This window comes from Pan troglodytes, chromosome 22, assembly GCF_028858775.2.
Source record: "Pan troglodytes isolate AG18354 chromosome 22, NHGRI_mPanTro3-v2.0_pri, whole genome shotgun sequence".
Lineage (NCBI taxonomy): Eukaryota > Metazoa > Chordata > Mammalia > Primates > Hominidae > Pan > Pan troglodytes.
Window position 1 is genome coordinate 31,080,334 of NC_072420.2, and position 22,774 is coordinate 31,103,107.

Genomic DNA, 22,774 nt, shown 5'->3' on the forward strand with positions numbered 1-22,774 from the left:
TAATTTCTGGAAAAATTCTCTAAGCAAAAATATAGTTTCAGTGGAGAATGAAATTAATGTTTATACTGGCAAGTGACTATTCAGAGTTAAGTTTAGAAAGAAGACTCAGAATCCAAATTCTACCCTCAAAATATCTGAGTATCTGTTAGACTAACTCTGTTTTCATTTTTCTTATGTATGACTGATTTAAAGACTCTAATAATTATTAAGGTATATGTTTACTTTTACCTCAACCCATTTCAATCAAGATAAAGAAGAAGATGATTCTGTGTGTCTTTCTTATGTATTTGGTATGTGGAGTCTCATCTTGAAATTAAGGAAAAGTAGTGATGCTTCACAATTGCTTTTGATGGAGACTAACGCTTTCCTGATTAAAGTTCAGTTGAAAAGGGCAATGTATTATTTGCGCTTATGGTTTGACAAAATGATGTCAGCTTTTATAAAATCCAGTTTGAAAATGACTACATCCAGAAGGTTAATCACAAGGAACACAATGGTACCTGAATATTAATAAAGAAATATTTAAATTTTGTGAAAAGAGGAGCCTAAAGATCTACCCTCCACTTACCTTACTCATGGGAATAAAACCTATACAACTAGAAGTCAAAACTTATCAGATAGTACATTGCCCTGTAATTTGCTCAAATAAATAAATCTTCATATTACACTTGTAATGTAGTTTACTGTGGAGAAACACAGACTTTGAGAAAACTTAAAAATAAATCTCAGACAAGTAATTTACAATCTCTATGATTGTGGCTAAATTATGAACAATTAGAGCTACTGTGCTGGATATTAAAGAAATTAAATTAATAAAATACTAAATCAGACATAGCTGGCAACAGACAAGTATCAAAGGTGGACTAAGGTATAGCTATTAGCATGTCCTGTCTAGTCACGGGATAATTGATACAGAACTTTCCTTAATTCCTAGCGCTTGGACTTGTAAGCTGTGGGGAAATGAGAAGCAAACATTTATTTCCCCCAGACTCAGGAAAGATAGCATAAAACAAAACTCCAAAGGAAAAAATGTGAATTTCTCATCACCATCCAATCAAAATGCAATCTACTGTCATTCAAATCAATAAACATTTACAGAGAGCCTAGTCATGGTACTGCCACAAAAGCAGCATTTGAAGGGCTCAAAGTGTAGAGGAGAGTTTATAAATGCAAATAATGAAAAATAAAACATGTTAGTGAGGTAAGGCTAGACAATTAGTCAACAGAACAGAATAGAGTCAAGAAATAGACCCATCCATTTAAAGATAATGTATTTACGAAAAAAGGGGCACGGAACTGCAGAGTAGTAGAAAAAGGAGAGTGTTTTAGGAGATAGTGCTGATTCAACAGAATTTTGACCACTAACTCACATCACACACAGGCACACAGACACACACACATAAACACACAAACAGCTTTTCATTGATGGCATATTTAAATGTGGAAAATCAAATGAGAAAGTTTCTAAAGTTAATATTTTTATTAATTTGGGGTAAACAAAGATTTATTTAAAAGGATGAGAAAATTACTAACTATAAACAGAAGATCAATAAATTAGATTCATTTCTGTTAATCTAAATACACCATTAAGGGCATAAAAAGACAAGGAATGATATGGAAGAAGTTAAGCTAAATATGTATAATCAACAAAGAGTTAATATCTAGACCATGTGAAGAACTATCCAATCCTGAAGACAGACAAACCTACTAAAAATAGGGACAAATGACATGGATGTTACTTCAAGCAAAAAATTTAAATGGCCAAGAAACAAGAAACATTTTATTTAAAAAGTGCTCAGTTCAATGGACCATCAAGAAAATTAAAAATAAAACAAACATTTTTTAGAATTACATTCTCACTAGAAGTGCTAAATGTAAATAGGCTGACAACTTCAAGTGTTGGTGAGGGTGTAGAACAACTGGAATTCTCATACTCTGATAGTAGAAGTCAATATTAGCATAACTGCAAGGATAACTTTGTAATGGTATAAAATAGAGCTGAACAAGCACATCCTACATAACTTAATTCCACCCTTACACATATTGCAGAATAGAAATAGATCCAGATGTGTATTAAAATATAGCCGAAGAATACAAGAATATTCTGTACACTAATTCTAATAGATCCAAACTAGAAACAACCCAAAGGCTCATCAACAAAAGAATGTATAAATATATTTTGGTGTTTTAGCCTTGAATATTATGTACACAAAAAATTAAAAGACTACTGGTACATATAACAATATGGAAAAATCACACATAATATTTAGTACAAGAAGACAGACACCAATGGGTAAATACTTTATAATTTCATTTTACAGTTCAAGAACATGCAAAAATTAGTTATGTATGTTATATGTTAACTAAAATCTCATTTAAAATGATGTTAAAAATAACAGTTCAACAAGATTAACAGTAGACATATGGCTGAGATAAAATTCAGGCTGAGCCAATGTGTGATTAGGGTAAGAGGCACAGAGAGGGCCGGGGAAAGGCTTCAAAAAATAGGGGATACAGATGTCACAAATTCAAAATATCCAGGAGAGCAAGCAAATAAGGCAAATAATGAACCAGAATGAAATTAACAACAGTGGCATGATCATGATAGTAAGTGGTACTGGTATTCTGCTTCATTGTCAGGAAGTCTCTAGGGCAAGATTGAACTGAGAACCAAAAGTGTGTGCCCTGTCTAAAGGGAACAGCTGGGAGTTACTGCGAGCTGCCTGCCAATCACTTTCTTGCACAGTGATACAGTTTCTAGCTTTTCTAGCTATTCCAGTTCCTCAAAAAGGTAAATATTCATGCTTTTAAAACTTTATTTTCTTTTAATTAATGAAATATACGCCCCCACACATTTTAGGTTGAGTGAGAGAAAAAATGTATCTTTAATTGTTACATGTCCCATAGCTTATAACTTCTGGCAAATTCTGTGATAGTTCAGGACTGTTTTGTTCACCTCAGTATCTTTTGTGCCTGGCATATAGTATGCAAGCAGTACATTTGTTTCTGAATAAATCAAAAGATTAATTAATGAACTCAGACTGTGTTTTTTTAAAAGCAAGTATGAGTTTTCAAAACAGAGCTGAAGAACATACCGCTCTCGATGATGACCTATGCAAAAGGATGGATGATTGTAAAAAGCATATGTTTGGGGACCCATGTGTAAGTCAGGATCGCAGGAGCTTAGTTTTATTATTTGCAATATTGAGCAAAAGAGCATGAAGCCAGAGAGGTATGGGGGAGAAAGACAGTGGGGGAACTAGGTGTCATGCTAAGAGGTTTGAATATTTATCTTATGGGAATAGATTATAGGAAGCCATCAAAGACGTAAGCAGAAACTTGGTTAGGTTTGCAATTAGAAAGAACATTCTGGTGGAAGTGTGTTCATGGGGTAGAGAGATAAGAGACATCACTCCTAATTTTTCCTTTTCAAAACAGCTTTCCCAAGGACTTTTTGGGTCTCTCAAGTACATAAGGTCAGAAGTCTAAAAAGCAGCTTAAGGAATAAACCATCAAACAATCCCTCTACTGTCAGGTAAGAATATATGGTTGAGTATCACTTGTCCAACTCAGTCATCTTGCAAGCAATTGACGTTGGTTATTTCTGTGTTAAAATTAAGTCATGAAACACAAAGTGCTGAACCAGATTCTTAATTTGGACTTAATCGCATTTATTATAGTGCAAAACAAATACATTCTTCCCAGACCAGAGCAACATTGAATAGCATTGTAAACTAATTTTTTTGATGTCAAGAAAAGATGAAAACAAGATAAAACATGCGAGAGAAGCAGCTTGCATTAGATCAGACACAGTAAAACTAAGAAACATCAGTTGCTACTAGCAAAGAAGCAAAAGTCCATGGAGTTTGAATTTTTGTTGTGGATGCTCAGAGTGATTATTCACTGGAACAAAGAAGCTGCTGGTTTCACAGTCCAGAGCAAGATGGACGACACGTGCTGAACACATGGGTCAGAGGTTGGCAACCACTGAACAGAGGCCCCAGAGGTCTGAGGCTGCTGGACACAACGTGAAGACTTTGAGGACGATAGGCCAAGCAACTCGAGGGTTGGCATCCAGAAGTGAGGAGGTTTTGGGGCTGGCAACTCTTGGACAAGCAGAATTGGGGGCGATAGGCATTGGGCACACAGTCTCCTATGGGCTGGTAACTATTGAGCAGCGGCCTCAGTGGACGACAGCCGCTGGACACATACCTCTGTGGTCTACAGGATACTGGAAGGCAGGAACTGGAGAAGAAAGAAGCAGGAAGAAAACTGCTTCCTTGGCAAGGCCTGGGCACGTAGTAAGCAGTGGAAGAACCGCAAGAGGTTTCAAGACTGCCGGTCTCACAGTGGACCGGCTGGCAGCTGGTTGGTTCACCGCAGGTCTCTTGGCAGTTGTCTGTGACCCAGGTATGGTCTTGAGAGCTAGTGGGTAAGTAGAGGACATCTCCACAGCTCACGCTGGTAGGGCAGAGGTCGATGGAGGTGAGAGGAATATGGCGGGAGGTTCTGAGAGATCCTGAGCTGGAGTTTCCCGAGCAGTAGTTGGGGCAAGACATAGTGAGGTTGTGAGAGCAGGCTGCAGTTGAGGCAAAGAAGTGAGTGTCTGAAGTTTGTTCTGCCCTTCCTTAGCTTCACCCTTTATTTATCCCTAGAAGGTGGTGCTTCTGCGTGCAGACTCTTCCTCTTGTTGTATGAAGATGCATCAGAACTCTTTATTATAGCCAAGGAAGTGATGCTTCCACCTTCCATAAAACTGGATGCTCCTTGCAATGCCATCCATTGATTACGTCTATCTATAAACCAATGCGACTGCGTTTTAATAGGATCTATCCTTCTTAAATTATCCAAACAAAACAGACACATTTTAAAGCCTATGTGCTTATTCCAATTATAACCACCATTGCACAAACATTCTTAAGATTCCTCTCTTAGAATTGTCTTTGAAAGTTGTAGCAACTTCTTTGAAACAGTGAGAACTTACATCTTTTTGAAGAAAAATTCTATTCTTCTTGGAAATTGCCAGAAGTGAGTAACTTGGAACAAGTATAAGAGAAAATGAAAATCCTTGCAAACTATATGACAGAAATATGGACAATTTCAATATGTTTTGCTTGGTTAGAATTTATTTTTCTAAGTTGTGATTTGCTTTATTTCAGAATTCTATTCAGACTTGACTTTCTACCAAAATATCTTTATTCAAAAATATGTGCTCATTTTAGTCATTTCAATAAATAAATAAGCTGAGTGAAGCTGAAACCTTGGCTTATGTTTAAGATATTCTTGAATATAGATAATGAAGTTGGGCCAAGTTAAAATTATGTATCCTACTGTGAACAAAAGCAAAGAAGTAGACCCCTTAAAGAAAATCAGGCATCTTGACATTTTTCATGATTATTTCAAGCTTATGTATTGCATGGTTTCTCATATTCCAACTGAAAAAATATTGTTCCTGGTTAACAAATACATTGATTATGACATGAATTTATTTTGCTTTCTACATTGGCCTTGATGTCAATTTCCAAAAAGGAGCTTCTAAACTGCTTTACATAGGGAAAAGCATCAGGATAAATTATTGTTTTCCCAAGTTTTAGTACTTTAAAGGCCGTTTGAGAATATGTATTTCTGGTAAAATTGTTTTTAAAAATGTATGATTTTAGTTAGTTTCAACTATCCCTCTATATTTTTCTCATACTGACATACCCAGTGGCTCCAGTAGCTATTTTAATGGGATTTTAAATTATCTGCTGGCTCTAAGTTCCAATTCCTTTTGGCTAGTCAATTTAAATCATAACACTTTCTTCTATTTTGGTGTTTGAGGGACATACTTGTGCTTATCAAGTCTCCCTCTGTCCTGGAGGAGTGAAATCTCTGAAATAGAAAGTTGGTTTCTCAATGAGACAACACTAGACTATTTTACTACCGGGGGAGAAATATAAAAATAAAATGGTATAATCCCGGAGGTCCTGTACTAACATGTTGAATTTATCTCAGTATTTTAGGTCAGATGATTTGTACCTGATGTATTTGAGAAAGCCCCACTCACTCCAACCCCCAACCCCAGGCCCTCATCACCTAATACTGTTTGTATAACCGGATACTTTGTTTACTTTGGACATCACCTAATACTCTGCGTATACAGCTGCTAGAGTCTTCTTGTAAAATCCTGGTTGCATCAGCTGAATGGCGTTAGTAATAGGTACAGTCATATTTAGCTGAATGCTTATGAAATTGTATGTTGATCCTTTTTATGTCTGCTCTTCTCTAATATAAACAAGAGCCCAACGTCTGTATCATTAGTACATCAATACGCTTGTGTGTATGTGTGGATAGATGTATATACTACATGTTCTATGTATACATGGATGGTTTTCCATGAAGAGAAGGGGTGTGGAATAAGAGGAAACTGGCATTCATGGAATGCCTACTCTGAAGAACCTCGTGCTGTGGGTGCCCACATGTGCCATTCACTTTGTCCTCACAATTCTATACAGTAGATCTTACTATTTCAAGTACTCATACGAGAAAACTTGAGCTTTAGAAAGTTGCAGTAATAGATATTACGAAAAACATCTGAAAAAAGGCTCCTTGACTCCCCAAACAGTTTTTCTCTATCCAATATGGCATTACATAGAGATGCATTGATACTATCATTTAATAACCAATAACCGTGTGAATTGGGTAATTTGCATAATTGCTCTGCTCCCCAGTCACTATCAGTATAATTTTATGGAAATATTAATAGTATCTACTTTTCAGTGACATTTCAGGAATATATTGAGATGTCATTAAAAGTTAAAATAAACTGTAAAACGTTATACAAGAGTAATCTATTTTCTTGCTTTGGCGTTCTTAACCCATTCCAGAGAGTACGACCTTGGGTTTCATTTCTTTAGAGCACCACCATGAGTTTCTCGTGTGTGTGTGGGGGGGGGGGGGCGGTGGTGGGGGGTAAAATTGCAAAAATATCAACAGATCTTCAGAAAGTGAAGTGCCCTGAATATAAGTTGTCCTTCATGTAATATAGGTTGAACTGAAATTATTTCGTAGTGGCTGTGTCACTAATAGAGAATTGCTTATTTGGGCATAATACCAGGTACCTCATTAGCAGGATCCTATAAACTACATGTTTCAGACTTCTCTTCTGAGTTAAGAGCCCAGGGATAATCGGAGGAACTGGGCATCCTGTGTGATTTCCCAGATTTACCCATGGCGTTGCTTTTTTTTTTTTTAAATAAACCATGGATCTTTGTCTCTCCTACTGTAGAAGGAGAATTCTGAGTTTCTCTGTCTTAGAGACAAAAAATCCCCAGAACATTTCAACAATAAAGTTGTGCCAATAAACAAGGTACTTTTAACTCATCCATTCAGCAAATATTATTGAGCATGTAGTATGTGCAAAACATTATGATAGATGCTGGCAATGGAACCAACATAAAATTGGTTTCTGCTCTCAGACGTACACTATCTGGTAAGCGTAATAAGACAGGTACATAACCCATGTCAGTGTTTACTAAGTTCCGTAAGTAATGTACAGAGAAGAGCAAACATAGTTCATTCACCTTACCAAAAACTTAACATTTGATATTAATTTTGAAAGATGGAAGGGGCTTTGGAGAAGAGGAAAACACTTTAGGCTATGGAAGAAGATGTCAAGGTAGAGAAAATGACAACATAGAGCTTCCCAGTGAAGGATTCTAAGAAGCAAACTCATATTCACATGTTGAAATTACTGGGGGAAGTAGTTCAGATATTGTTCTAAAGGTGTGGTGATCCAGTAATGTGTTTCAAGAAGAGAGTGCTGAGGTTAATTTGCAGCATAAATTGGAAAGTGGGAAAACCTGTTATGCTTTTCTCCCTTTATCTTCTAAAATTACATATTTCTTTCCATTTTTTTCTTTCTGTTATCATGGCAATGATTTAAGTTGGGCTTTTTTGTTCTCCTTCGGTGAATTTCCTACTGCCACCTTTGACTTCTGTCCCTATGGTCTTCTATTTTGCCTGAATAATGCATTTGAAATAATACTCATGAAATTAATTTCATCATATGATTCTCTTTCTCAAAAAAGTGGATGATTTCTCTTTGTCAACAGAGAATTGTTCTGACACTTGTCTGGCCCTTCTCTACTTTCCAGTAAAGATTCTCTCCTACTTTTTTGGGTTGCCTGTTAATATTTACTAGTTCTAATAGTTTTGTGGTGGAGTCTTTAGGGTTTCTAATGTATAGAATCGTGTCATATGCAAACAGAGACAATTTTACTTCGTTATGATTTGGGTGATTTTCTTTTTTTTTTTTTTCTGACTAATTGGTCTGGCTAGGACTTCTAGTACTATATTGAATAGAAGTAGAAAGAGTGGGCATCTTTGTCTTGTTCCTGATCTAGGGAGAAAATCTTTTAGGTTTTCACCATTGCGTGTTTCACCTGTGAGTCTGTCATATATGGACTTTGTTATGTTGAAGTATATTCCTTCTATGCCTAATTTGTTAAAGTCTTTATCGTGAAAGTTTGTTGAATTCTGTCAAATGCTTTTTCTACATCCATAGAGATGATAACTTTTATCCTTCTTTCTGCTAATTTGGTGTATCACTTTCATTGATATGCATGTGTTGAATCATCCTAGCCTCCCAGGAATAAAATTCACTTAATCATGTTGTATCATCCTTTGAATGTGCCATTGAATCCTGCTTGCTAGTATTTTGTTGAGGACTTTTGCATCTATCTTAATCAGGCATATTGGCTTCCAGTTTATGTTTTCATTTCTGTTTTATCTTTTATTTTCCTTGACCAACACTGGTATCAGGGTAATGCTGGTTTTGTAAAATAAATTTGGAAATGTTTAAAAAACAACAAGCCTTACTTCTACAAATCTTCCTAATTTTATAAAAAATTTTCTATTTGACTTTTTTCTGCTCTATTTTTTTTTCTTCTACTGACTTTGGGCTTAGTTTGTTATTCTTTTTCTAACTTCTTGAGAAGTTAAGTTGTTTGAAATCTTTCTTTTTTCAGGTAGGTATTTTTTGCTGTAAACATCTTAAAATGGTTTTCGATGCACTCCAAAGTTTTGGAATGTTGTGCTTCCATTTTCATTGTCTCAATATTTTTTAATTTCTCTTTTGATTTTTTCTTTGATTTATTGGTTGTTCAGTAGTGTGTTGTTTAATTTTCACATATTTGTGAATTTTTCAATTTTCCTCTTGTTACTGATTTCTAGTTTGGTGGTTTAATATCATTATGGTTGGATGTTTAATATGATTTTAATTTCCCTAAGACTTTTTTGGGGGCTAACCCATAATCTATCCTGGATAATATTTAGTGTGTGCTAGAAAAGAATGTGTATTCTTCTCCTCTTGGATGAAATGTTTTGTATAAATCTGTTAGGTAAGTCTGCTGTTTCCTTTTTGATCTTCTGTCTGGGTGATGTATCCACTGTTGAAACCGGGGTATCAAAGTCTCCTATGATTATCATACTACTGTCCATTTCTCCCCTCAGTTCTGTTAATATTTGTTTTTATATTTAGGTATTCCAATGTTGGGTGCATATGTATTTGTGATTGTTATATCCTCTTTATGAATGGACTCCTTTTTCATGATATAATGACCTTCTTTGTCCTTATGATAGTTTTTGGTGTAAAGACTATTTTGCACAGTAGAAGATCTAGCCACCCCTGCTCTCATTTGGTTACCATTTTCATGGAATAACTTTCACTTTCAGCCTATGTGAGTTCTAAACTCTCAAGTGAGTCTCTTGTAGACAGCATTTTAGTTGGATCTTTTAAAAAAATATATTCAGCCACCCTGTATTTTTTAAGTGGATATTTAAATCCATTTACGTTTAAAGTAATTCTTGATTACTTTACTTTACTGCTGCGAAGAACTTACTACTGCCATTTTAATGGTTTTCTGTCTGTTTTGTGATTCCTTGTTCTTTTTGATTTGACGATTTTTTCGTAGTGGTATGCTTTGATTCTTTTAATTTTAATGTGTTTACTACAGCTTATTCTTGGTGATCACCATAAGGCTTACATAAAACATCTTCTAACTGTTTATTTTAAGCTGACAATAATTTCACTTTGATCACATACAGAAGTTCTACACTTCTTCCCCACACACACATATTTTGTTATTGATGTCATAATTACATCTTTTTATATTATGTATCTATTAACAAATTATTTTAGCTGTATTAGGGTTCTTCAGAGGATCAAAACTAATAGAATATATATAAATATATGAGGATATTTATTATGAAAATTGACTCACATGGTTATGAAGGCCGAGAAGCTCCATCCATGCCATCTGCAAGATGGAGAACCAGAAAAGTCAGTGGTGTAATTTAATATGAGTCCAAGGGCCTGAGAACCATGGAGGGTTGGGGAAGGGAGTGTTGGTGTAAATCCTGGAGTCCAAAGGCCCAAAAACCAGGAGCTCCAGTATCGAAGAGCAGGAGAAGACGGCTCTCCCAGCTCCAGAAGAGAGAGGAAATTTACCTTTCCTGCACCATTTTCTTCCCTCCTGGGCTCCATTGGATTGGATGAGGTCTGACAGATTGATAAGGGCAGATCTTCCTTATTTAGTCTACTAATTCAAATGCTAATCTCTTTTAGAAACACCTTCACAGACACATCTAGAAATATGCTTTGCCCACTATTTTGGTAAATCCTTAACCAGCCAAATTGACACCTGTAATTAACTATCACAGTAGTTATAGTTGTTTTTAATACTTTTGTCTTTTAACTTTTATACTAAAGTTAAAAGTGATTTATATACCACCATTACAATATTAAAGTATTCTGAATTTGAGTAGATACTTACCTTTAACAGTGAGTTTTATACTTTCTCAAGTTTTCATGTTCCTTATTAGTGCCTTTTCATTTCAAGTTGAAGACCTCCCTTTAGCATACCTTATAAGGCAGATCTAGTGTTGAGGAAATTCTTGGGCTTTTGTATATCTCAGAAAGTCTTTATTTCTTTTTCATTTCTGAGAGCCAGCTTCACTGGGGATATTATTCTTAGTTGGCAAGTGTTTGTTTGTCTGTTTCAGCACTTTGAATACATCATTCCACTCTACTGGCCTCAAAGGATTTTGCTGAGAAATTTCCTGATAGTCTCATGAAACTTCCCTAGTTTGTGACAAGTCATTTTTCTTCATAATGGGGGAGTAGATACTCATGATTAACAAACATGTCTCTCAAGTCTCATGTAGCCAAAAGGTACAAACTTTGTGTCTGCAGCAGGAAAACAACATGGCTGCAACTGCTGGTCCAGTTACTCCATGGCTTAATTAAACTGTGTCAATAATGATTATATTACTGCTTAATATAGAACATTGGGTGGACTAAAAAATTACATGTTTGTTTGTTTGAGCCCCTAGCAGATGTCTTGCTGCCAAAAACTATAAGTAAAAGCATCTTGTTTTCTGGTGCTAAGCTGCTGTCTCTCCACACCTGCTAATCTGTTCCTCCTTCTCTATCCTGACATAAGTCACTTTAAGGAGAAAGACAATTCAGGGTAGGAAAAATGTCTATCTTTCCCCAAGAGAGACCGAAGCTGTATACACTCATTCAGATATGTTGAGGAACTTCAAGAAAAAGAGGAACTCAAACTTTTGTCGCTCTCTTGGATACAGGTGTCCAAGTTACCATTTTACTCAGTCCAGTGGAGGTGAAAGGGAAATACTTGAATACAGCTAATGAGGCTTTGGAAGAGATTACAGATGGAAAGGAAAAATAATGTGACTTTCTAGGTGGAGCCCTTTGTGTCAGTTTAATGTACAATTGGCCCTTGGCATCTTTGGGGGACTGGTTCCAGAATCCCTGCAGATACCAAAATTTATGGATACTCAAGTACTTGTTATAAAATGATATAGTATTTGCATTTAATTCACACACAGGCTGTCATCTACTTTAAATCATTTCTAGATTACTAATAATAGCTGATACAATGTAAGTGCTATGTAAATAGTTATTATGTGTTTTCTAGGGACTAATTATAAGGAAAAATGTCTGTATATGTTCAACACATATGCAATCATCTTTGCTTCCCTTAATGTTTTCAGTCTGTGATTAGTTGAATCCACAGATGGTGAACCCACAGATACAGAGGGCAAACTATACTTTTGCTGTTGTGTTATATGACTATGTTACCCCGTTCCATAAATTACAAAAGGGATTCCACCGATTGTGAAGATCTGTATTCATAGAAGTGCTAGTACTTTTGGGGTCTCTGTGAGTTACAAGTCACTGCGACTGATGATTTTGTTATTGGAGCACTTAGCATAGGTAGACGCCTCCACTCACTGAATGCCACTTGGAGTCTTGTTAATAGTATTCTAACCTGAATGATATATGAGATATATTAAATAGATTTGGTTGCAGCCTCTATTGGTCAGACTAATCGGAGTGGTCAGTGGAATGTCATTCTCATGGGAAAATTCATCAGGAGCAGTGCAGTGTAGAGATAAGAGTTGGGTATTGTTTCAGAGAAAATAATCCCCATGGGTCTCTTGCATTTCTGCATGTCTTCAGTGCAGAGTCACTGGCTCCCTTTGTTCTAAATTAACTTTTCAAGCATGTTTTTAGAGAAACAGTCTTGGAAAATAGATACAGTGTTTCTCTCAGGATCAAATGTCAAACATGCTTACTCTTCATTATGTCTATGATCCAAGGTTCCTAAACTCAACATTCCTCTCCTGTGAAACAACCTGCTGCATATGCAGGTGTCAGCTGGCCCTATGGGAATTGGAGCTCAGGGATCTGGTGTCAATCCTAACACTCTGGCTTTGGCTATTGCCATAAATGATAAAGGTCTTTGTCTCTAACCTAGGCTTCTTATGTCTTCTGCCTGCATTCCCGAAACTATGACGGGTTAACTTGTTAGCATACAAATAGGATAAAATTTCTGACTTTTCACAGTTCTCAATGCCCCTTCCACAGATTTCGGTTTTCTAGTTGAAATTGTGGCACTGCAACGTCATCATAATCACCAACTCTATTGCTTTGACAATCTTTTAATAAGACACAGACATTTTAGTCAAAATATAATATAGTCATAATAATATTGAAATAATTATGGGCAATTTATGCAGTAATAACTAGTAGAGATTAATCGAAGCTATTAGAAGATAAAGAAAGCAACTTGATACCATATTGAAAATACATCTTAAAGGCTTATAAGGCATTAAAAGAAAAAGCTGACAAAGAAAAGGGACACATGTGAACCACAGTTTAGTTAATAAACAGTCTGCTCATGGAATAGGAGAGCAATAAATAGGTCTGTCACATATTTTTTACAGCAATCCAGCCATATAACATAGCCCTCCATGAGACTGCCCATTTTCCCCAACTATGCTAGATAGAAATGTTTGGATAGTTTACTTGGGAATTGACAATTATGAGGGAGTACTCAAAATACCCCCGTGAGCTATATAAGCAACAGCTTTTGCCCCTGACTTCCATATTGTATATAATATGTATAGGTATACAATATGTATACAATATGTATAGATATGGCAATATGTATACAATATGATGCATTTGTATACAATAAGCATAGGTATACAATATGTATACATACACAGTATGCAAGTCAGGGGCAAAAGCTGTTTATTATATAGCTCATCATTTGTTAACAAGTGAAGGTGCTGCACGAGGGGGCAGCAGCTGCTAAATCCCAATCATGAATGAGATGCAAGAGCCAGCCCAGAGGTTAATAGCTCTAAGACCAGAGAATCCTGGGACAGCCACTGCTGTTCATGTAGTCCAAAACATTGATCACAGATTGCTTGGTGGAAGGAAGTAAAGACTTAGGGTGAAAAAGATTGTATGGCAAGTTCTGGACACATCACAAGCAGAGGAGTACAGGGAGTGGTTTCACAAGAGCTGGGTACGCGGCATGCTGTTGGCAGCTGGGGATCCCCTCAGGTTTCTTGGCAGTAATTCAGGAGCTGGATTCTGCCATAGCTGTTCCTGGCTTAGCAGAGGACATCTCTGAGGGTCACATGAAAAAAGGGGCTATTAGAGGGGATGACAGCCCCATGGCAATAACCATTGAGGGAATGACAGCTGTGGTTTTCACCTGAGCAATTATTGAAAGACAAGATGACCTTAGTTTAGATTATAGGTAAAGTACTCGCACTTACTTAATGCTATTTCTCCTTCTTTGCTGTGGCTTCTAGAATTTTTTAGTAATGACTACTAGCATTCAGTGTAGGTTTTATTCTGACTCACTATTTCAAATGTGGTTATGAACATAGCTCAATTATTCAGATGTCAGGGAAAATGGCTACTTATTACTATGAAAAAAGTACTCAGTGAATCTCTAAAGCAAGAGAACTGTGGTCTTGTTTACTGTTTAACAAACCATGCATCTAGAAAAACAATATTTCAAGTTTTATTAAAATATATTTAAAATTCTGTGGCTAGATGAATATTTATTACACCTGGAATATTCATTTAAAATAGGTTACATTTATGACCTAATAAAGACTTGTATATGTGTTAAGTGTGGCCTTTAAGGTACATAAAGGGCTCACTAAAATTATTGTGCTTCATATGTTTAAATATTTTTAATAAACTTCTCATGAGAGATACTTCGATGTACAATCAGTAGGACACTAGGTTGAGCATCACAAGGCTTGAGTTCTAGCCCTGATCGGCTGGTAATTAGCCACGTGAAATTGAAGAACTCATTTAACTTCAGCAGATGTATTTGCTCAACTGCAGAATAAGTAAGGTTCACTAAAGATCTCTTACACATTTAGACATGATTGTGATTCTATGAAATCATAACTGTGATAGAAATGAGGCAGCTTCAGAAGAAACCATGCAAAAATGGTCACTGGTCTTTGCCATAAATACAAAGACCACAGCATTTCACTCAGATATCTGATGGAAGCTTGGGAAACATTTAACTCTGATTAGGCATCTTTCAGAGCAAAACACAGCTTGGGCTGATATTTGTCCTCTAAGGAAAACTCAAAGGCTCAAAGTGTAGAATATTGTTTTTTTTAATTGCCTAACATTTCATTTGTAGCCTCAGGGCCGTGGAGCACTGACCTTGCATTAGAAGCCCCTCCAGGACCTTCTCAAGATCAATGGTTTGATCTCCACCATCATTCACTGCTGGAAATTAAACCAGACTCCTGAGGACCAAGCCACCATCAGCTGTAGCCTCAGAGAGATGGGAATGTGGGAGCAGGCCCACTTTAAGCAAGCTGCTGAATAAATATAGACTTGAAAAATGGAAGAAACACATGAAGCCTGTTTCTGTTTTCTAAGAAAGATGTGTTTCTTTCAGTGGTAATGTATATTCTAACTTTAATCTGGTAAGTACACCGGTAATCACTACAAACCTTGTGAATATCAACAGCTAAAATTTAAAATCTATTTATTGTACTTGCTCCTGCAGTTTAATTTAATAAAATATGAGGTCTAGAGGAAGGTACTTTGTTCCTAAGAATCTCAACATGCATTATTAGATTGGTTTCCTAACATATAGAGTGTGAAAGTGAATTCGCTCATGCCAAGTGGGAGATAAGAACAATGGCTAATAACTCTACTCTAAATTTTGACACAGTTTATTGTGAAAGAGGGCTTTTTAATCCAGGTGTTTCACTCTGCACAGTCAATTTAAATAAGGAGCATGCAACTGTCCATAAAGTAATAGTGACAAGGCACTGCAATAATAAGGGCGATGCTATTCTTAGCTTTCTCTTTGATTTTCAGCCTTCTTTTCTCATTATCTTTGTCAATTCGTAGTTACTAAACTCCTTCAGGGCCAACGACCCAGTACCATTGAGTAATGGAAGAATAGAAATTGGCTTAACTATTTTCTGAAATTTACCCTCAACATTTCTATGTTCTTAAGTTTGGATACAACTACATTAGTTTTGCCTCTGAGATACAAGGGACAACTCTCTTTGAATGCCATCAGTGACTTTGTTTCCGTAAAGCTAGAGGAAGTTATACAAAAAGTCAGGCAAATAACTTATTCTTATGCAACTACAAAAAGACTTGTATTTTATTTTAAAATTCAGCTTTAGATGTTTAGTGTATTTGTACCTATCTACCTATGATGCATTTTATACTTCATCAAGGCCATATCTCTGATATAACCAGAATATTATTTATTAATTATATTAGCTGTTTCCTTCTTAAATATTTTTTCAATCAACTATTATTTGAGTCCAAGTGGAAGATTTTAGAACAACTCTCTAGGTAAAAGAATTTCAAATGAGGAAGTAAGTAAGACTCCTGGAAATAAAACAGAAAGCACAACTAGGGAAGGATATTGTGGCTTCAATAGAGATACGAGTGATTCTCATCTAACATGGAGCAAAGTCCTGTCCAATCCTATTAGTGTCTACAATGAGCTCAAAATTTTCAAGAGAAATAGTATTTAATTTAAAAAGAATAAGGACTAAAGGATATGGAAAATGAAAGTACTACCATTAAGACGATAATCGTTGTATTGTAGGTGAATCTGACTCCATGCCATCTAAATCCTTTTCCTAGCATCGAGAGTCTATTGATTATGCATGACTTGAAGTTAGTATTTGTTCTTTTCTAAGATATTTCAAGTGCATAATATTTTACAAACTCTAATGAAAATATGTTCATTTCCTTTATTGCATTTATTTTTGAGTTACAAATGAGCCATCCAGTCAACAATACTCAGTTCTCTGGGTGTTTCCTCTGCAGTCTCACAACAATACAATATAACCAGACCAATCATTTTTAGTCAAATTATTTTATCGGTCCTCCACATTGCACAGATATTTCTTCCACATTTGAAGCTACTCTAATGACTAGAAGTATAATATAAGTAAAGCACAATTAAAGTATTAAAGCGTTATACTCAAACTTTAAAGATTCATGGGTTAAAACCCTCGTTCCACCATTTACTTCCTGTACTGGAAAAGTTACTTAAATTACAGAGTAGGGAGTAAGTAAGACTCTTGAAAGTAGACAGACAGAGTAGAACTAGGGAAGGATATCATGGCTTAAAGAAAGATATGAGTAATTCTCTTCTAACACAAAGCAAAGTCTTGTCCTCCACAGAACAAATTGGTGCCTTTGTCCTCACTGGAAAAAGGGGGATTTACTAATGTTACTTATACCACTGGGTTATTTGAGTTTAAAATGACAAAATATGTACAAAGTGTTAGGTAAATAGTAAGCACCCAATTAATAAGAGCTATTTTATGGCTCTTGACCCTGCACTGTACAGGCAAGAAGACATTCTCGATAGTCATTATGCTTTACTTCTAAGAGAAAAACATGTGGTTAAACTACCAATGTCTTGAAGTGTTCAGGATACCAATGTACAAATCCTACCATTCTTTTTAGGCAGGAAGAAGTCCCTTGGTCTATGAAGAATGCTCTGTAGCATGCATATTCCCACCGATATGTTTTGACATTGCTTAAAAATGAGTCCTGCATGGAATATCCTGGTTATGTCCCATACTGCTTACATTCTTTTGACATGCAATGAAATGATTTTCTTGGTCTCTGCCCTGGATTCAAATGCATTATAGACAATCATAAAAACAAACTGAAATTGAGGCCCAAGAGAAAAATATCAGACGAAGTATCAAATGATACCTAGCATATATTGTGCTCTTATTATGTGCCAAACACTCCACTAAGCATTTAATTGGAATCATGCCATTTAGTTGTCATAATCATCCAATGACTTTAATATTATTATCTCCATTTTACAATAATGGAACCAAGTCTCAGAAATGTTAATTTGGGCCAGGTGCAGTGGCTCATGCCTGTAATCCCAGCATTTTTGAAGGCTGAGGCAGATGGATCACTTGATGTCAGGAGTTTGAGACCAGCCTGCCCAGCATGATGAAACCCCATCTCTACAAGAAGTACAAATATTAGCCAGGTGTTGTGGCATGCACCTGTAATTCCAGCTACTTGGGAGGCTGAGGCATGAGAATCGCTTGAACCCGGGAGACAGAGTTTGCAGGGAGCTAACATTGCACTACTGCCCTCCAGCCTGGGCAGCAAAGTGAGACGCTGACAAAAAAAAAAGAAAAAGAAAAAGAAAAAGAAAAAAAGAATGTTAATTCATCCCAGAGCACATAGCTTTTAATACACAGAATTTGGAATTGAGTAAGATCTAGTCATACTATAAGATTCATGTCCTTTTCCTTACATTAAATTTTCTACCAAGGTTTATATAATTATGGCATTCCATATTCCAATATCAAAAGTCTTTTTGTACCTGAGTCCACATAATTTCTTTCTATGAGGAGCTCTAATATGCTCCATGTTGAGTTAGATTAAATACTGGCTCCTTCTTCAGCTAGCTTCTCCTTCTAGCAGTGGTCAAGCTCAGCCTGGAAAGCTAATGTGTAGAATGATGAACAGAGTAGATGGGAAAGTGAAACTTAACATCACGTCCCTCTTTCCTGGCACTCCCCTGCTCCACAACACATACCACACATAGCCCGTTTTTGCCAAAGTCCTGTTTTCTCAGCAAGCTACACCCAGTAAAATAATATATACTTGGAAGGCACATGGAATGGGTAGGTTTTCCCTCTTGTCTTTAGAAACAGTGGTCCAAATGAATTGAGCTTTTTCTGGGCAACCCAATTGGCATTGCATTAGTAAAAATCCTTATTGTGGATGAACTTGATCTATGTTCACATGATTGGCTGTGACTAGAATCCTGAGAAGCTGCCACGAGATAAATTCTGTCTTTACTGTTGCCAATGCTGTGTTACTGCCATCAGTGCTGTGGACGGAAGCTTTATGTCAATGTTGTTTGCTTCAGGGATGTTCTGCTATTGAGGCTGCCAAAGGCTCTGAGTACTATTGATGGTATTGAATAGTGTTTGGCCTCTCTCAGACTTCCGTCAATCCTATCCCTCTACAGAGCACCTGTGTAAGTGGTGGTTTACAGATTTTAGGCTTAAGTCTTCCTCTTTGAGATGGCCTGTGTCTAGCCCAGGCTACATATGTATTATTCAGGGCTACATAGAGAAACAGAACCAATAAAATAGATAGATAGATGATAGATAGATAGACAGATAGATAGATAGATAGATAGACAGACTATATATAATATATATTTATCTCACTGTATATATGTGTGTGTATATATATGCATGTATGTGTGTGTGTGTGTGTGTGTGTGTGTATGAAGAGAGAGAGAGTGAGTGATTTATCATGAAGGATTGGCTCACACAATTATGGAGGCTAAGAAATCTCATGATGTGTCACCTGCAACCTGGAAACTCAAGGAAACCAGTGATATAATTCTAGTCCAAATGTGAAGATCTGAGAACCAGGGGAGCCAATGGTATAAATCCAGTCCAAGGGCAGGAGAAACCCAATGTCTCTGCTCAAGTAGGCTTGCAGGAAACATAAACGGGCACATTTCTCCTTCCCTGACCATTTGTTTTATTTAGGCCCTCAATGGACTGAACGATTCCCATCCACATTGGAGAGGGCCATCTACTGAGCACACTGATTTAAATGCTTATCTCCCTTGAAAACCCTCACAGACACACTAAGAAATAATGCTTAATCTGGGCAGCCCTTGGCTCAATCATGTTGATACATAGAATTACCATGGCACCCACCCACAGAACTAACTGGTAAATTATCAATAGCATTAGGTTTGCCATAGATTCAGAGATACTTGCCAATTTACTTCAACTAGACAGGGTTTAAGTTTATTAATTTTCTCCCTTAGTAGATGATGCTGCCTGCATCTTCCAAAATACAAAACAGCTAATCTCTCTTTTGTTGGATGACTAGCTTTCCTAATCTGTCATGGATTTCTGGGTTTATTTACAAATCCCCACTACCTCCCACATACTAAGTCTCTGAGGTAGCTGAGTTGCTAAATATGCTATATACATGGTAATTTTTTAAGCCTTACACTTTCAATTTATTAACTTATTAAGGCTCACAGTAGCCCTATTATTATCCTTCACTTTTGAAGTTGAAGAAACTGAGGTGGTTAAATAACTTGCACACAGTCACACAGTTGGAACTTAAACAGCCATCACTAAGCAAAGCTAAGATTCCAACTCAAGGAAATCCATATTCAGAGTTCATGCTCTCAACCACTACCTTATTTTGCCCTGAAAAAATGTGAGATCCAAGGCCAGGCGCGGTGGCTCACGCCTGTAATCCCAGCATTTTGGGAGGCCGAGGCAGGCAGATCACGAGGTCAGGAGATTGAGACCATCCTGGCTAACGTGGTGAAACCCGTTTCTACTATAAATACAAAAAATTAGCCAGGTGTGGTGGCAGGCACCTGTAGTCCCAGCTACTCGGGAGTCTGAGGCAGGAGAATGGCGTGAACCCGGGAAGCAGAGCTTGCAGTGAGCCGAGATTGCGCCACTGCACTCCAGCCTGGGTGACATAGCGAGACTCCATCTCAAAAAAAAAAAAAAAAAAAAAAATTGAGAGATCAATTTAAGAACACACCAAAAGTTTCAGAATAGCTAAGCTACCTAAATAAAATTAATCAATTTCAAACATCTGACTCTATGGTCTTATGATGTTCATATGAGTATGTTTTCCATCTTCTGTTGACTACCACCATTAGTTATTCTTTTCTGGTTCACACTATAAAAATTACAACAAGAGGATATGTTCTCTTTTCTTCTAAATATTTATACTATTTTCATTAGGTAACAAACAAAGAAACAAAAAGCCTGTAACATAACACCTGCAAAAGGATTGAATAAAAATAATAGTGTGACAAGTCCAAATTTTGCTTCCAAAGAAAGCAAATTTATTTAATACAAAGAATATTTTCCAAACTCAAAAAATACTTAAGAAATAATGAAAACAGGAAAAAAACAAACAACCAAAAAAACAACGGGAACGAAATGAAGTGAAGATGCTAAACTTCAATTCATTCTATGTAAAGGTTTCTGGTTGCTACGTGGTTATAAAGCCCATGGAGGTGAAATTCAAAATTACCTTGCTCTATTTGAACAATAGACTTAATCTTCTAGTTAATTTGAGAATGTTGTGATTCCATGGCTAAAATAACAGATGGCCAGTGAGTAGGCCTGGATTTTAGTTGTGGTTCTGATGTTATTAACTACTTGGGCAACCTCTGATAGAGTTGAACCTATCGTAATTCACAGGACTAGGTAGGCTTTTAGGTTTAGTTCCAATATTTTATGAATTTCTGAGACTAGTAGCACATTACTTAATAAACCAGATCCAATGCTAAGTATTTCCAAAGAAAACAACTTGCAGTTAAAGTGTGATGTTTCCTTTAAGTATTCATGTTATTTCCTGGCTACAGCTCTTATTGCTTAATAACAAATCGTATCCTACTGCTCTAAAATAGCTAGCATGCTTTCCAACCCCAGATTACCACTAGACATACCCAAAAGAAAAACAAGAAAAAAAAATCTTGTCTTTGGAGACAGTAGTAAAATAAGACATGTTCATTTACTAACAAACACACACACAACATTTTGTATTTAAAGAAATACAAAATATCTAAGTATCTCAAAAATAAATTCATCCAAATGAGAATATATGCCATCTCCCCTACAGATCTTCACTTACTAGGCAATTGAAAACCACCAGTAACACAGCAAGTTGGTTCATAAGTGCTGGGAGAAGATTCCAGGAGTTGTGGCTCAGGTGCAACATTGACCAGAGGTCTACAGGAACTGGATTCAGGGTTCTGAGACTGACATTGGCTAGATGCACGTTCCAGAGTTTCGAAATTTTTAGACTTAGAAGTCTTGGGTGGGCAACTGTTTCCCTTGAGGCTTGCAGGTTGGCAGCTCTGGGCTACAAAACCCATCTGCTGAGTGCTTTCTGATTGGCAAGGCTGAGAAACACAAGCCAGCCCTGCTGAAGAACTTTCTGATTGGCACGCTGTCCTTTCGCAGGGCCTGGAATTGGAGTAAGTAGTTTGGACAACTCCGGGGAGGCAGTTACTTTGCACACAGCTATCGTCTGTGAATAAGTCCTGTTCACAATTGGTCATTTGGCAGCTGGTGGTTTCATTGCAGGTTTCTTGAAAGTTGTCCAGGAAACAGGTTCTGCTATGGAAGCTGCTGGGCAAACACAATCTGTCTTCAAAGCTTATAGGATTAGTGCCATGTGTGATGGCAGAGAGTGGTGGGGCATTGTGGAAGCTCCTGAGTGAATGGCAGTGGCTATGAGGCATATTGCCAAAAATCCTTAATTAAAGATGGTCATAAGGACTCAACATGCTGAGTTTGAAAATTAAATTCTTTGGTGGGGCGATTATATACTCAGAAACCTGGGTGTTGGCTTCTCAAGACTTCTTTGCAACTCATTGCTTAAACTAATTTGAAGGATAACATCTCATTACCACTTTGGTTATATATGCAGATGATGTCTTATTAACAAAGATGTAAGTCCATTTTGAATCTTCAAAATGGCTTTTATGTTAGCTCCAAAGATAACTCATTCAAGGTGGGGTTGGTCAAATAATAGTCTAAACCTGTTCACCCAAGCTAACTTTTTTTTTTTTTTTGCCACCATGACTCTGCCCATTGGTAAGTGGACAATGAGAAATGCATGAGGCAGTGGCCAACTGAATACTGATTAACATTTAGCACTGGTTTTGGGAGCTGCCAATGTAGCAGAATGTGGTAATTTGATGTTCAAGACATTTAAAGTTAGAATTGGATCCAGGTTGAGCCCAATCTCATTCCACTCAGATATTGTTCTCTCCAGTGGACCAGAATGTGAGAGGACTTTGTGATCACATTCCTTCTCAGTGTTCATGCAAAGTACTGAGTG

The 22,774-nt window shown here is 36.7% G+C and overlaps 2 protein-coding genes across 2 annotated transcripts; both read right to left on the reverse strand.

Moving 5' to 3' along the window:
• Positions 1-3,647: 3,647 nt before the first annotated feature.
• KRTAP26-1 (keratin associated protein 26-1) lies at positions 3,648-4,839 on the reverse strand. Its single transcript, XM_003319032.6, has one exon. It carries the CDS (start codon positions 4,557-4,559, stop codon positions 3,927-3,929), a length of 633 nt encoding a protein of 210 aa, XP_003319080.2. The 5' UTR covers positions 4,560-4,839; the 3' UTR covers positions 3,648-3,926.
• Positions 4,840-21,519: 16,680 nt separating this feature from the next.
• KRTAP27-1 (keratin associated protein 27-1) lies at positions 21,520-22,202 on the reverse strand. The gene has a single exon (XM_525450.6). The coding sequence runs from the start codon at positions 22,170-22,172 to the stop codon at positions 21,552-21,554; it is 621 nt and encodes a 206-aa protein (XP_525450.4). The 5' UTR covers positions 22,173-22,202; the 3' UTR covers positions 21,520-21,551.
• Positions 22,203-22,774: the final 572 nt, after the last annotated feature.